Raw genomic sequence first — 14,374 nt, forward strand, 5'->3', positions numbered from 1 at the left:
TATATTAATCTTTCTCCGCCGCTTCTTCGGGGTATAGCGGAAAAGGGATATACATTTTACGATTCAGCCTTCTGTGTCTTCCACGGGTGCTGTCTGGGCTGCGTTATGCCTGGTGGTTAGCACACCCCCCTAGCTCCTAGTTCCAGGACACACTCCAGGGTTTACAGTTGGATCAGCTAGAAGGGGTCCCAGAGAGAACGAGGTCCTCCTCACATCACAGAAGGATAAACTAAGAGTCAGAAACTGGTTTGTTTAGTCACTGGCAAGTGAGTGGTAGCCACCAACTCGGCCCCAGTTCCAGCTGTGGCTTGAGACAGTGGTTCCACCCGGGTGGCCTCTAACCCGTCTTCCCTTGGTTGGTTAAGGGCAGCACTGTCCCGAGGCCTGGGGGGGGGGGGGGGGGGTTGTGGGGAATATGGCTGGAGAAGGAAGCCAGGCATTTCTTAGGTCTTAACCTGTATTTACAGCCTCCTCCCAAGCTGCCCAGTGGAGTATTCAGTCTGGAATTTCAAGATTTTGTGAATAAATGGTAAGTCACCTCCTTGCTCTCTGGAGATATGCTGGTTTTGTCGGCCTCCCCACCTGGTCTTGGGGAACGGAGCTTTGCCCTTTCCCCCACGCCTCCCGAATGCTAGGACTTCAGTAACTGGGCTGACCACAGCACTGGGTAAAAGCTGCCCCTCACCTGCCCTACAGGGATGGGCACATTGCCTTCTGATCTCAGGTTAATTCAGCACTTACAAACCTGCAGGCATGCCGCAGTGCTAGGAACAGGAAGGTGAATACAGGGTGTGGGGAGGATAGGCATGTAAACGTGAAATAACTTGAGTTGGAGCCAGTGCCAGGAAATCTCTCTGACATTATCTTTCTTTCTTTAAGCCTCATAAAAAACCCAGCAGAGAGAGCAGATCTGAAACAACTCATGGTAAGTCCATTTATTTCCAATTTGTACACGACCTGCTTATTCATTTGTTCTCGGTCGGTCATCCGTCCAGTCCTCCTACAGCCCATTCCCCGCTGCCTTGACCAGTATGGTCCCGTTGACCCTGGGGCTGCAGGATCCCAAACAAAAGGCTCCCGTGTCCACCCGTGAGCATAAAGGACGAGCCGAGGGAAGGAGCGGGCCAGCCCACTCCTTCATGGGGACGGGGCCTTTTCCACCACTGACGGGCTCACCTTGTGTTCAGTATCCTCCGCAGCCCCTCTCGGAAGAGTGGGGCAGTAATACCGGGGAACATCTGAGCTTGCAGAGCCCGTGCAGTATCACGCACACTCCGAAGTCCACCCGTTCATTGTTTTGCTCCTTCAAGCCACCCTGTGGGGCGCGGAGGGCAGAGCTACTACTCCCAGTTCGCAGTGGAAGAGCGCAGGCCCAGGGAAGTGAGCAGCTGAGGCCTCCCGGCAGATCAAACAGGCAGAGTGGGCTGTCGGGGCGGGGCGGCAGCCGGCCCCCTTCCTGGCCCCCTACTGCCGCCCAATGGCAGGCAGGCTCCGGGATTGCAGGTGGTCCCAAGTCTAGACTCGGGACTCTTGAACTTTCCTTTAACTTACTGTTTCCTCCCACACAGGTTCATGCCTTTATCAAGAGATCTGATGGTGAGGAAGTGGATTTTGCAGGTTGGCTCTGCTCCACCATCGGCCTTAACCAGCCCAGTACACCGACCCACGCGGCCGGCGTCTAAGTATCTGGGAAGCAGCAAAGAGCGAGTCCCCTGCCCAGTGGTGTGCCATTGTCGCTTTCAGGCCTCTTTGCCATGCCTGTCTCCGTTCAGACGTGCATTTCGCCTACGACAAAGGATGAAGAACACAGCATGTGCCAAAATTCTATTTGTGTCTTTTTTGATATTACTGTCGTTTATTCTGTTATTTCCCTAAGTGGATTGGCTTTGTGCTTGGGGCTATTTTTGTGTATGTTGATCCAAACATGCGCAACGTTCAGTTACAGTGAAACCTTGGTGACTGTGGGTAGTCATTCTTACTGAAAATTGCACTGCTCTTCCCCCACCGTGACTGGCTAGCTGCCTGTAGTTTTGGGATTCTTTTGACACTTGGTGGTACTGCATTCTTGCCGGGCGCACCTTCCTTCTGTTGGGGTAGGAGCCTTGTAAGATCCTTCACAGGCACTGCATGTGAAGCATGCTTTGCTGCTATGAAAAAGAACATCAGAAAGTATAGATCTTGTTATTTTATTATATTTTTGCTTTTGGTGTAGAATGAAGCAATTTCTGTCAAAATCTAGCCAGAGCCCTTCACTGCCACGATAGCTGGGGCTTCACCAGTCTGTCTACTGTGATGATTTGTAGACTTCTGGTTGTATTTCTATATTTATTTTAAAATATATTATGTGGGATATTTAGTGGTATGTGTCTCTTTAAGTTTGAATTAGTGTTTCTAAAATGATGGTTACTTTGAATGTTACAAATGGATCAAGGCATTAAAGTGTATGAGATTTATCTTTCCCCAAATCCAAGTACCAATGCTATTGTAAACAAGTGTGTATAGTGCCTAAGAATTGTATGAAAATCCTTTTAACCATTTCAACCCAGATGTTTAACAAATCTAATCTCTTATTCTAATAAATATACTATCAAGTTAAAAGGATGAAAAAACAGGTCTACTTTTGTGGTAGGATTTGAGAAATCAAATGGTGTCGTCAAGCCTTCCTGTGAGGGCAAAGGGTAAAGACAAGGAGGAGGCTGCAAGGCAGAAATGCCACACTGGGGACGAGTCCAGTGCTCTGGACCAACGGGCCTTCCTGTAATTGCAAGTTGGACTTTGTCCAAGTCTTCTCAGCCATCAAACACTTAGGTGTGAGCCTTCCAACTACCCTTCCCGTGCACCTGGGAGCAACAGATCCCCTCTCTTCCTGCCGTTTCTACCCAGGGAAAAGCAGGCAGGGTGGGGTCAGGGGGTAACCGGCCTGCTCAGGGGAGCACCCTGCTCTTGGCCGTGCCCAGCCGGTGTGGGAGCCTCTACCCAGGACACCCAGCCCCGTGCTGTTTGGCTCCACTGAGCAATGGTTTCCCCTCTTCATTCCACTTTCCTGGAGGGGGATGGGCCTGCGCTGCCTTCGTCCCGCCTGTGAGGTAGCAGTGAAGTCACAGAAAACAAACTGACCACCGATGCCTTTTTTTGACCAGTGACTTTCAGAACTTCAGGTTCGTGTGGTGACGCCTGGTCAGCACCTCTTGCCCCATTTTCTTCCAGAGGGCAGGTTACAGAAAACCAATAAATACGTATTTAAAAACACAAGGCCTATTTTGTTTTCAAACTAAGAACAACGTGATTCAATCTCCTGAGTAGGTGGTCCCACTCTAGATGGACAGGAGCTTAGAATACAGCCAGGGTTTAGAAAACTGCTTCTTGTTACGTATACCGCCTAGGCCGGTCCAGCATTTTTTCTCGCTGTGAGGCTAACATCTGTTCTGAGTGTCCTAAATTCTCTATTCTATACAAAAGTGTTACATTTTGGGAGTGCAAGGGTTTTTCCCTAGTAGTTTTTACCAGGAATGACCTTGTTTTCAAGAATAATGTTCCCTGCATCGGTCTTGGTGTTTTGAGTTTCCCCATGTCCAATTCCTTCCTTAGACTCCCTCTTGCTGAGACACCAACAGTAGCTAGAGTTTTACATGATGCCTCACGAGCACCCCATAACCACATGCCAGAGTGCTGGAGCAGGTGCGCACCCGGTCATTTTACACGCGGGAAACTGAGAGCTGCAAAGAGTTCAATAAGGCAAGTGCCCAGTTAGTGGTAGAGCTAGAATTCAGAGCCAACTTTTCTAGCTCTCGAAAACCCACACTCATAAATTAGATTCCCCAAACGTGAAGTTTGGTTGCTTTTGTTGCAAAACAATTTTCACACTGTGTTTTCCAAGAAATACGCTCATTTAAACTTTTGGCTATTTCCTATAAGAGTAGCTGAAAATCACTGGAATGAAATGTTGATTAATACATACACCCATCCATGTTCTCTCCTGGAGCAGTTACAGCAGAAGTTCTGCTTGAGGAGGTTCTGTATGTTTTGTTTGGCTTTTCTATTGCTTGGGCAGGGTAAGTTACTTTAATAAAATTCAGCAGTACTTAACTGTATTTCACTGAAAAAGGGGCAGCATACAAATTTCAGCAACTGTTATTTTGTAACAGTCATTATTGCAAAAGCCTAATCTCCCAAGCATGTTGTCGGCAGCGTGCTGTGATGTCACCCGAGAGGTGGCAGCAGCCTGTGTTCCCAAGTGGCTTTCTGTACTCCTCACTTGTCATCTTTCTCTCCTAGACTGTGGCCTTGCTGCTCACAATGGTTCAATGGCATGCAGATGGCCTTTAATTGGCTTTCTTAAAAGAGGCATTGTTGACTGGAAAGGCTGGCTTGTATTTAAACTCTGCCCTTTTGGCAAATGCCAGACTTTCTCAATAGCACTGGAGAGGAAACTTTCTGTTTTGAGCATAATTACGGAATCTGACCAGAATACAGACGCAGCACTGCCCACATTGCTCAAGGCTAAGATACCACATCTGTGCTTTTCCAGGTCACTGAAACGTCAGTTATGGATGGAACCATGTTTAGAACTACACATCATCCTAAAGTTCTTGCTTCCTTTTAAAGCGGGCCAGAGGGCCCACCTTGAAAGAATATTTTTTTGAGGAGACAAAGGTCCTGAGATGTAGGAACTTAATTCATAGGACAAACCTTGGCTCTTTCCCGCCTTCAAGAATCTGATTCCTCCTCCTCCTCCTCCTCCTCCTCCGGCACATGGCTCCTTGTGCTCAACTCCAGTGCAGTTTGGTTGATTGATGCTTCATTGTCTACGTGTACCAACATCTGCTTTAGGCAAGGACATTATGGATTAGTAGGAAAGACATGGTCACCAAACCGGCAAATTCTGAAATGTGTTTTAAAATCAAATCTCGGGGCGCCTGGGTGGCTCAGTCTGTTAAGTGTCCGACTTCGGTACAGGTCATGGTCTCGCAGTTCGTGAGGTCGAGCCCTGTGCTGGGCTCTGCTGACAGCTCAGAGGCTGGAGCCTGCTTTGGATGCTGTGTCTCCCTCTCTCTCTGCCCCTCCCCCACTTGTGCTCTTTCTCTAATGTTTAATTTAAACATTAAATTTTTTTTAAATTGCAACTGCACATTCATCCCCAATATTTAATCACCAGGAGGTAAGGCCACTTCCTATCCCGATCCTCCTACCCTCTAGTGCCACAATGGGAGGGAGTAAACACCCTAGTATTTGATAGAATGTTACCTGATTTACAAACATGGTTCATGCCTAAGAATTATGCTGGCCTACATGTGCTGCTCTCATGGTTTTACATGGCTTAACACGCATCTGGGAGAAAAAAATGCTCAAATATGGTGTATTTAGAAAGAAGAACATTGCACCGTTTTACCTAAGGGCATTGGTAAGAGAAGGATACGATGAGGACTGGAACCCACTTTTTAGCACTATGTTTTGTAGTCAAAGCCACACTCTTGTTCTCACATCCCAGGCTTACTTATAAAGCAGCGGAAGTTTTGACATATGCCTGCAAAGATCTCCAATTCTCCCTCGGTTCACTGGAGTAACTAGAGGGGACGGATAACTAGGATGCTGCAGGCAATATAACAACACATGATTAATAAAGAGTACCTAGCTGCTAGAGAGGCAGGCTGGTCCTTGCCTAAAAGAGTCACATGTAGTAGCCAGCGTATTAAATCAGAATAACTTAATTCCCTGAGCTCTTTGGGCTTGATCATGTAATTTACAAAAAACTTTTGGCCTCCAAGCAGTCCGAGAGCAGGATGGACTTTGCATTCTTTCCCCAGGCCCACACTTGATTAAACTTACATCATGTGGCTGTTCAGATGCAGGCTGAGAAGGGAGCACTTCATCCCCTCTTCTAGAACTAATCATTGATTGGAGGGCTAGTTCTTCAACCTAGAAGAGAGGAGTCGAGGACACTTTGCTTACTATTTCACCGGGCTACTGACCTGGGTAAAATTTACGGATCATGCTGTCAAAGGCTCAAAGGCTGGCGTACTGAGAAGTGAAAACAGTGCAGCTCTGTGCAGCTCTAGAGCAAAAGATGGCGCCCTTAATATTTCCCCATATTTTAGGAAAGGAGCCCAAAACCCACCAGCCCCTTTCCCCCTGGGGTGTACAGGTGTTTTCAGTTGACCCAAGACTTTCATTCCCCTAGGTATAGCAGATCTGGGTAGAAAACACAAGTGTGCTACTTAAAAAAAAAAGCCAGATGTCTTCTGATTCCACAGGGGGCCCATTCGCTAGCCTGTAGCTTTCTACCCAGGATTGCGAAAGGGAAGGCAGGAAGAATGGAAAGTGGAAGTGTTTCCTGGAGCATAAAGGAACCTAGGCTTAGAGGTCATCATCCTCATACACAACACCCACCTACTGGATACTTGTATAGGTACTAGTGATAGGAGCACATAAATGAGCACTGGCCAGCAACCGTCCCGAGGAAAAGCGTGTTATTTTATTTTATTTTTTTTACTTTTTTATTTTTTTTAATTTTTTTTTCAACGTTTTTATTTATTTTTGGGACAGAGAGAGACAGAGCATGAACGGGGGAGGGGCAGAGAGAGAGGGAGACACAGAATCGGAAACAGGCTCCAGGCTCCGAGCCATCAGCCCAGAGCCCGACGCGGGGCTCGAACTCACGGACCGCGAGATCGTGACCTGGCTGAAGTCGGACGCTTAGCCGACTGCGCCACCCAGGCGCCCCGAAAAGCGTGTTATTTTAATGTCACAGTTGTACAATGCTTTTCAGTTCACAAAAGGCTTTCATAACCCGCATCTCGTCTGGACGTAAAGATCCTGAAGAAGGGTGCAAAGCAGCGCTTATCACGATCATCTCACTGGGGCTAACGAGGATGGATTGGTGGGAAATGTGGGAAATGGCCCTGGTGCGCCTAAATCTCGCCCAGGCTGTGGAGTCACTAAGAGCTGCCAGAAGAAAAGAGACTCTGGCACAAGTCTCTTCTCTCCGGGCCCCGCTCGCTTTCTTTGCACAACGGATCCACCCATCTCTTCTAGCTTAACGATACCAGAGCTGTCTCAAGCGTCAACAGAAACTAGCACACGCTGTAGGGGGTCGGGGGGAAGGGGCCCGGGGGCAGGGAGAACCTAGGCGAGCCTTAGGGAGGTCTCACTTCCTCAGCGCGTGGTGTGCGGTCCACCCGCGTTTATGGGTGCGGCGGTGGTCTTGCAGCACTTACAGATCGCCGGGCCTCGGCGTAGACCCGCAGGACCTAGATTCTAAGAGGAGTGGGCCTGCAACCTCAGTCCCGCCCCCCAGGTACTTGTCAACCAAAGTGGGCGCCGCCTACGCCTGGGGTTCGCGAGGCGGCCCGGCTCGAGGGGCGTCCCGGGGTCACCTTGAGCCGGTTCAGCTGGTCGTGCAGGGCCGCCTTCAACCGGAGCAGCGTCTCCTCCTCCTTGCGCAGCTCCTGGAGCCGGCTCAGCATGGCGCCTCCTCCCGCCGGCCGACAGGCCCGGCGCCCGGTAATGACGTCTGGCGCCCTCGTTCCCGGAAACCAAACAGCAGGTTGGGCGGGGCTCGCAGCACGCGGGCAGCGACGCTTCCGGCCCGTCTCTGAACTCTCGCTGGCTCCTCAACGGGAGCGTGCTTTTCCTAGGAGAGACCCCTTTTTTCTTTCCTTTTATTATATATATATTAATATTTATTTATTCTGAGATAGAGCGAGCAAGCAAGGTAGAGGCAGAGAGAGAAAAGAACCCCAGGCAGGCTCCGTGTGGGGCTGGAACCCACAAACTGTGAGTTGACGACCTGAGTTGAAACCAAGAGACGCTCCACCGACTTGAGCCACCCAGGCGTCCCCCTGCATCGCACTTTCAATGTGCTGCAGCAAGTGGCTATTTTGGCGCCACAAGACCTGCGGACGTATTTGAGGGCAGAGACCAAAACCACAGTATCTAGCACACAGGTGCACAAGCCCTGTTATTTTTGCAGGCAAGGATTCCTCCTCATGTCAAAGTGGTTCCTAGGAGGGTGTGCAAATTGGAACAGGAAGATAAAGCAGGGCTATCATTCTATTGGGACGTGGTGCCTTTGTATGCTAAGGGCTAGATTGCCCTGAATCTGCCAAGTGTAAGATCCATCACCTTGATGTGGAATTTGAAGTAGGTTGCCAATGGAGACAAACCTGTTGCAAAACAAGATCCCGACAAGAGACAAAAATAGGACAATTTAACTCTTAAGGTGGGAAGTCATGCTGGGACAGAACAGGGTAAGGAAAACAAACCAACGTTCTTTGGCGCAGACTTCTCTGCGTTTTTTTTTTTTTTTTTTTAGAGCAGAGCATGTGAGCAAGAAAGGGGCAGAGTTAAAAAAAAACGCTAAGCAGGGTGCAAGCTCAGCGTGGAACACAACACAGGGCTTCATTCCGCGACCCTGGGATCATGACCGCAGCTTGAAACAAGCCAGATGCTCTGGGTTTTAAAAGGATGGGACTTTGGCTCTGGCCATGAACTCATGCTTCAGGAGTTGGGAGCGCCATACAAGGTTCTGCATTGACAGTGCAGAACCTGCGTGGGTTTTTTTTTTTTTTTTACTTATTTTTGATAGAGACGGAGACACAGAATACGAAGCAGGCTCCAGGCTCCGAGCTGTCAGCACAGAGCCCGATGTAGGGCGCGAACCCACAAACCGCATAACCATAACCTGAGTCAAGTCAGACGCTTAACCGAGCCACCCAGGTGCTCCTCTGTGCTATACTTCAATGTATTCATCCCTTAGTAAAACTCCAAGTATCAAGTAGTTCTGAAAAACGCTTTGGACACCTTCATAACGTAGGTCAATTTATTGAGGGTAGCATCTCTTGCAATAACTATACTCTATTGCAGAAGGTTCTAACAGGAACCTCTGGAGGAACCATCAATTTCTTAATGCAGTACCCCTAAATGTATATGTTCTGCCCTCTTGTGGTACTGTAAAAGCCAAACCTTTATGGAATTTTACCTATTTTTGAAAGTGTAGTGTTTTTTTTTTTTTTGAGGAAGGATTGCTAAATCCTAATAGCTTCATATCTGAGACCAGTCTTTTAGCCATCTGCTTGTTATCTACAAACTGGATTTTACACGTGGATTTATGCAGTGTTCTTGTTTCCATTCACCTGCATGGATTTACAATGCAAAGTCCAGTTTTATACCAGACCAAAAAAAAAAAAATGGAAGCAAAAGACAGGAATTATGGGCAACAAAATAAAATTCTAACCAAGATTCACAAACACATCCAACAAGTCAGGTTTCTCACGGTCTTTGATTAGGCCTTTATTCATAATTAGCTGTCCAAAATGATTTAACTTTTATGGAATAAACAAATGTAAGTTTTATGCAGGTTTCTTTTCTTCCGTGGTGGGTTTCTTCTCTGCAGGCTTCTTCTCAGCTACGGGTTTCTTGGTCGTTGCAGGCTTTTTTCCTGCCAAGGGTTTTTTCTGCTTCTTAACACCAACAGCCTTCTTTCCTTTCTTCCCTACCACAGGCTTCTTGCCTGGAACGCCCTTCTCCTCGGATTTGGCTTCTAAGGCTGCTGCGGCCTTATCCATCCGGAGTTTGTGCTGCAACAAATTAAGAAGAAAACCTAAGAATCAAACCTTTCTAAAAACTTAACGTATCAGCAAAAACCAAATTATCACTTACATTCTTGGCCTGGCGAAGAATGGTGTTCCGGCGCATTGTCTTTGCATATGGGTTCAGCTTCAACATGATTCTCAGGTTTTTCAGTGGATTCTTCTTGAGGACTCTGCGATGAATCTTCTTGCTGTAGAAAAGTAGACATTACAATATTAACAACTTAGTTCACATTATTCATGTTTCTCAAATAACTAATGGTAAGAGATTGGAATGAGATTAAGCATCACAAGTTTACCGTGGTGCTCGGAGGGCTCTCTGGATCTCAGGGCTCTTCAAGATTCTGCTAAGGTCTGTATTAAGCATCTTATGCATGGGAAGGCTGAGGAAAAAAAATGCTGACAATAAGATGCTCAATTCCCAATTCTCACTAACAATCGAAGCTCTCCTGAGTTAATTTCTTTTTTTTTTTTTTTTTTTTTTTCAACGTTTATTTATTTTTGGGACAGAGAGAGACAGAGCATGAACGGGGGAGGGGCAGAGAGAGAGGGAGACACAGAATCGGAAACAGGCTCCAGGCTCTGGGCCATCAGCCCAGAGCCCGACGCGGGGCTCGAACTCCCGGACCGCGAGATCGTGACCTGGCTGAAGTCGGACGCTTAACCGACTGCGCCACCCAGGCGCCCCATCTCCTGAGTTAATTTCAACTATGCTATCAACTTCTCAGAGTGTCTCACCATTTTGGCATATCCTATCTGTACATGAGGGCACATGGCAAAACCACATTCGTTATTCACAAAACATGCAAACCAATAGCAAATATAAGTATCTGCAGCATAAACACCCGTGTATGATACATGAAGGCCAACAATACTCACTTGTAGTTACTCTTGAGGGAGGCAGCCTTACGCCAAGTGCCATACAGATCATCCAACTTGCGGAAAGCACTTTCAGTCCAGATGCAGAAACGTCCCACATGCCCACCAGGAGCAAGTTTCAAAATGTTCAGTTTGCTTACGTTAAGCAAAGTAATTCCTTTTAAAGGAAAAAGAAAATTAGGGAGTCTGTATCTCAACACAAAAACACAAATCTTCTGCACTACTTTCGTGCTATGTAAGGTACCTGAGAGCTATGTTACTAATCAGGCAGTTCCAACCTTCACTGGTGTACTCATTCAGCTGACAATCAGAAGTTCCATCAAATCATGTGTTTCAGAAACACGGACCATACAGTGGAATCTCATCATAGTAAAAGCTGAGTAAACTTGCATAGTATGGACAAGCAAAACATGCGTAAGCAGTACAATTACCGGGGATGTTTCTGAAGGCCTTGATGATACCATTGTCCTCATTATAGATGATGCAGGGTCCCCTGCGCTGGATACGACGACGGTTTCTCATTTTGCCCTTGCCAGCTCTCATTCGTTGAGAGGCATAGACCTAAAAAGCGAGAACATTTATTACTCTCATTAAAATATGACCTTAGTAATTCATCTTCAAACGTGATTTCAAGAAATCAGTCTCCACTGTAAAGAAAGGAGCCATGATGAATTGCCCAACATTCACACGCAACTATAAATGCCAGGCAAGATTCATACCTAAGTTTTATAAGGTTTTAAGAGTCCTCGTTCTCATAGCCCCTCAAGTTACACTATCCTCCAGTCATCTTTTGACATTTAAAATCTGATGAAGTTAAGGACCACCAAACGGGAAATTTGTTCATTAAACCTACCTTTTTGATATCATTCCAGGCTTTAAGTTTCTTAAGAAGCAAAACAGCCTCCTTGGTCTTCTTGTAGCCTTCAACTTTATCTTCAACCACCAAAGGAAGTTCCGGAACTTCCTCAATACGATGACCTGACAAAGCCAATTAACAAAAACCTAGTTACCCCGAACCTTTTGAAAAATCGAGAAACATTTCATATAATCCACAAAAAAAGGGAATACAATGTGCCAAGTCAGAATTTCCACAAATATCATGTGTTTCAGAAACACGGACCAATTAAGTGGAATCTCATCATTTTGACAGTTACAGAGTAGGAACGTGACGAACTGAGTGGAAAAGTTTGCCAATATATGAAATCCCTGTATTTCTATTAGTTTCCCAGTTACACAGTCTTCACTGATGACTTACAATTGACCTAAGTGGTCAGAACTATTATTTAGAAGAGGGAAATCTAGTCAGGCACTCTGGGATGAACAGAATTCAAACAGATCATTAACATGATTGAAATGGTTGGGGGGGGGGGGGGGGGGGAAGGGTACTTTGTACCAGTCCTATAAAACAAAATCTACAAACCTTTAGACATGACCAGTGCTGGTAAGGCTGAGGCAGCCAGGGCAGAGCAGATGGCATATCGCTTCTGTGTTGTGTTCACTCTGCGGTGCCAACGGCGCCAAGTTTTCGTTGGTGCGAACATGCGGCCCCCACGACACATCTATTTTCCCAGTTAAGAATCTCATTTCTCAAAATTTTGGCAATTAAAAAAAAAGATCATGTCTTGCTCAGTAAGAATTTTCGTCACCCTTCTGAACCAGCTTACTGACAGCAGGCAACTGTCGCCGAGAACAGAGTAAGACGCAAATTACGACATCATTGCAAGCAAAATTTCCTAATGCCAAGCCCCTGTCTGCCTAGAGCAATATTTAACCTGGACACTATTAGTATGTTTGAAATATTTTCAACTATGTACAAGCCAGGTTCAATTCGATAAATTCCCGAAGAGCTGACCCATCTACATAGTGGAACAAAGGATACATTTCCAAAAGCACCCTGGCCAGAACGGTGAGTCCCACCACCTCGAACTCTGGGAATTCGAGCCACGGCTCTGCCAGTACCCCAAGACTCAGCACTGGTTTGATGACCTGAAATTAGGAAGAAATACAAGTTTTAGCTACCCAATCATACTAATATAGGACTATTATGCATGGTAGCAACAGCATCAGAACATCCAGGAAAATCATGTGCTTCAGAAACACGGACCAATGGAGTGTTATTTCATCACTGCTGTTAAGCAGATCTTGAAACATCAATCTTCGAAAAATCCATACCTGCTAATTCACTGACAGCATATGGCTGTCTATTGTTTTTGCGCAAGTTGGTATGAACAAAGTTCACGATATCCGGTCGAATGGGAGCCTTGAATACAGCAGGCAGAGTAACATTTTTGCCAGATGACTCCCCCTTTTCGGAGTACACGGATATCAACGGACGAGCACACGCCTGGGAAAAAGGAAAAGATACTCATATTGACAAAGCCAAAGGCACTATGGTCATGCATCAACAATACCATTAAAACCTCAATTACAGGAGGCTCGAATTTGGGGAGGTAGACAACACTCAGAGCTGAAACAGAGGCTATTACCAACACATTACGTTTATTAACTTCAAAACATTCTTACACTGTAACATTTAGAATCTCAAGTTCAAGCACAAAATTGATCATTAAGCTTTCAAACCAGGCCTTACACGAAAAAAACGATTCAAGGCATACTGTGAGATTCGAAAATTCTATTTAATACTACCATCTAGATAAACTCTTCAACCCCAAATGTCAGCACATCTTGTCTCCTACAGTTCTCCTTCCAATTTCTGCCCTTGGCCCCCTTCATCTCAAACACGTATCACACAACTTACCAGTACAAATACTGGCCATGTTTCTTTTTGCTCAACCTTCTCCAAAGGCTTACACCTGAAAGCAAAACTAAATTTCTGAGGATAGCCTACAGAACCTGTTGATTTCATCTCCCACACTTTTCCAGATGCTACTGTCTGTACCTACACCCAGGGGCATACCCCTTCTCCCTCAGAGGTAAGTCTTCCTCTTAAAAACAATCTGCACGCTTCCTCACCCTCCTTCAGACCACCTTCTCTGACATTTCTCTTATTACTTTAAAGCCCAACTACTGCCTCGTCTTCCATTCCCTATGTCCACAACACTACCATCGAACATTCTAGTGCTATTTTGTCCAAATTATCATCCAAGCATCACAAGTATAGGGTCTTTTTTCCCCACTGAACTATACCTGGCTAAAAAAATTCATAGGTTTAGAGAACACCAAATAGAGCAACTTTTAAGTTAAGGAGATGACGAAGTTTTTGTAGAGGCACGTGTTAAGATGAACACACAGGAGTATTCAGAAAAATGTGGATATGCGGGTCTTTAATAAAATCTGCCTCGGCAAAAATGAAAATGTTCCTTCCTGAACACCTGAAAATACAAAGCCCAAAACTGATTATGGCCCCGATTCAGTCTTAGGCCCCAAGAGCTTCCCTATTTACCGCAGAACTCACGCCTTCTACGATGCAAGGAAACTAAAATCCCAAAGATTCCTCCGCACCTGAGAGCGACCGTGTCGCCCATTGCTGGGACGCCCACGTTGCCTCTAAAATGGCTGCCGTAAATTAGCCGCACTACCCAGCTCCAACCCACAAACAGATGATGCCTCCATCCCCTTTATCCTCGCTTTCTCCCCTACAGTTCTTGGGTCCTAAACCCCTAATACATTTCTGCCGGGACCGGAGCGCAAGAAAGAGTTCGCCAGGATGGACCTCCACTCACCATCGCGGGGAGAGGAGAGGGACACGCTCCCCTCAACCCGGCGGCTCCTATAGGAAAAGGAAGTGCCTAGCACTTCCGCTCTATTTGTAGCCTTCAACTCGTCCGCCAACCTTCCCCGCCTCAGAACCAATCCAGAGACATAAAATCTCTCTCTACCACTCTATAAAAATAACAAATAGCGTCTTATTTTTTCACATGCATCAAATTATGGTATCTACCCACTTT

General features: G+C 46.3%; 3 protein-coding genes and 4 non-coding genes across 11 annotated transcripts in view; 1 reads left to right on the forward strand and 6 right to left on the reverse strand.

Moving 5' to 3' along the window:
- The window catches only part of MAP2K1 (mitogen-activated protein kinase kinase 1), a 79,389-nt gene extending 76,780 nt beyond the window's left edge, over positions 1 to 2,609 (forward strand). For all 3 annotated transcript variants that reach the window (XM_025919190.2, XM_086710998.1, XM_086710999.1), the window contains exons 9-11: positions 468 to 529; positions 880 to 925; positions 1,569 to 2,609. In XM_025919190.2, coding sequence (XP_025774975.2) covers positions 468 to 529; positions 880 to 925; positions 1,569 to 1,682 — 222 coding nt within the window. In that variant the 3' untranslated portion in view covers positions 1,683 to 2,609. The remainder of the gene's footprint in view (positions 1 to 467; positions 530 to 879; positions 926 to 1,568) is intronic.
- On the reverse strand, positions 921 to 7,528 carry SNAPC5 (small nuclear RNA activating complex polypeptide 5). 3 transcript variants are annotated; one of them, XM_025918618.2, is made up of 4 exons: positions 7,374 to 7,528; positions 5,827 to 5,916; positions 4,690 to 4,821; positions 921 to 1,785 (listed from the first exon to the last, which is right to left on the reverse strand). In XM_025918618.2, exons 1-3 carry the CDS (start codon positions 7,461 to 7,463, stop codon positions 4,708 to 4,710), a joined length of 294 nt encoding a protein of 97 aa, XP_025774403.1. In that variant the 5' UTR covers positions 7,464 to 7,528; the 3' UTR covers positions 921 to 1,785; positions 4,690 to 4,707. The 3 variants fall into 3 exon arrangements, with proteins under 3 accessions (XP_025774403.1, XP_086567126.1, XP_086567127.1); XM_086711000.1 differs by having other exon boundaries at positions 4,690 to 4,824; XM_086711001.1 differs by lacking the exon at positions 7,374 to 7,528 and adding an exon at positions 7,149 to 7,333.
- Positions 7,529 to 9,258: 1,730 nt separating this feature from the next.
- Positions 9,259 to 14,273, reverse strand: RPL4 (ribosomal protein L4). Its single transcript, XM_025919505.2, has 10 exons — positions 14,150 to 14,273; positions 12,639 to 12,810; positions 12,346 to 12,452; positions 11,887 to 12,025; positions 11,320 to 11,444; positions 10,898 to 11,027; positions 10,467 to 10,623; positions 9,887 to 9,970; positions 9,658 to 9,778; positions 9,259 to 9,575 (listed from the first exon to the last, which is right to left on the reverse strand). The coding sequence occupies exons 1-10, from the start codon at positions 14,150 to 14,152 to the stop codon at positions 9,348 to 9,350; spliced, it is 1,266 nt and encodes a 421-aa protein (XP_025775290.1). The 5' UTR covers positions 14,153 to 14,273; the 3' UTR covers positions 9,259 to 9,347.
- Positions 10,770 to 10,839, reverse strand: LOC112856601 (small nucleolar RNA SNORD18). Its single transcript, XR_003223158.1, has one exon. It is a non-coding gene; the product is annotated as a small nucleolar RNA SNORD18 (small nucleolar RNA).
- On the reverse strand, positions 11,542 to 11,613 carry LOC112856600 (small nucleolar RNA SNORD18). Its single transcript, XR_003223157.1, has one exon. It is a non-coding gene; the product is annotated as a small nucleolar RNA SNORD18 (small nucleolar RNA).
- Positions 12,090 to 12,188, reverse strand: LOC112856643 (small nucleolar RNA SNORD16). The gene has a single exon (XR_003223196.2). It is a non-coding gene; the product is annotated as a small nucleolar RNA SNORD16 (small nucleolar RNA).
- Positions 12,526 to 12,596, reverse strand: LOC112856602 (small nucleolar RNA SNORD18). Its single transcript, XR_003223159.1, has one exon. It is a non-coding gene; the product is annotated as a small nucleolar RNA SNORD18 (small nucleolar RNA).
- Positions 14,274 to 14,374: the final 101 nt, after the last annotated feature.

The sequence above is a fragment of the Puma concolor genome, chromosome B3 (genome assembly GCF_028749965.1).
Source record: "Puma concolor isolate L17-30 chromosome B3, mPumCon1.1.hap2, whole genome shotgun sequence".
Lineage (NCBI taxonomy): Eukaryota > Metazoa > Chordata > Mammalia > Carnivora > Felidae > Puma > Puma concolor.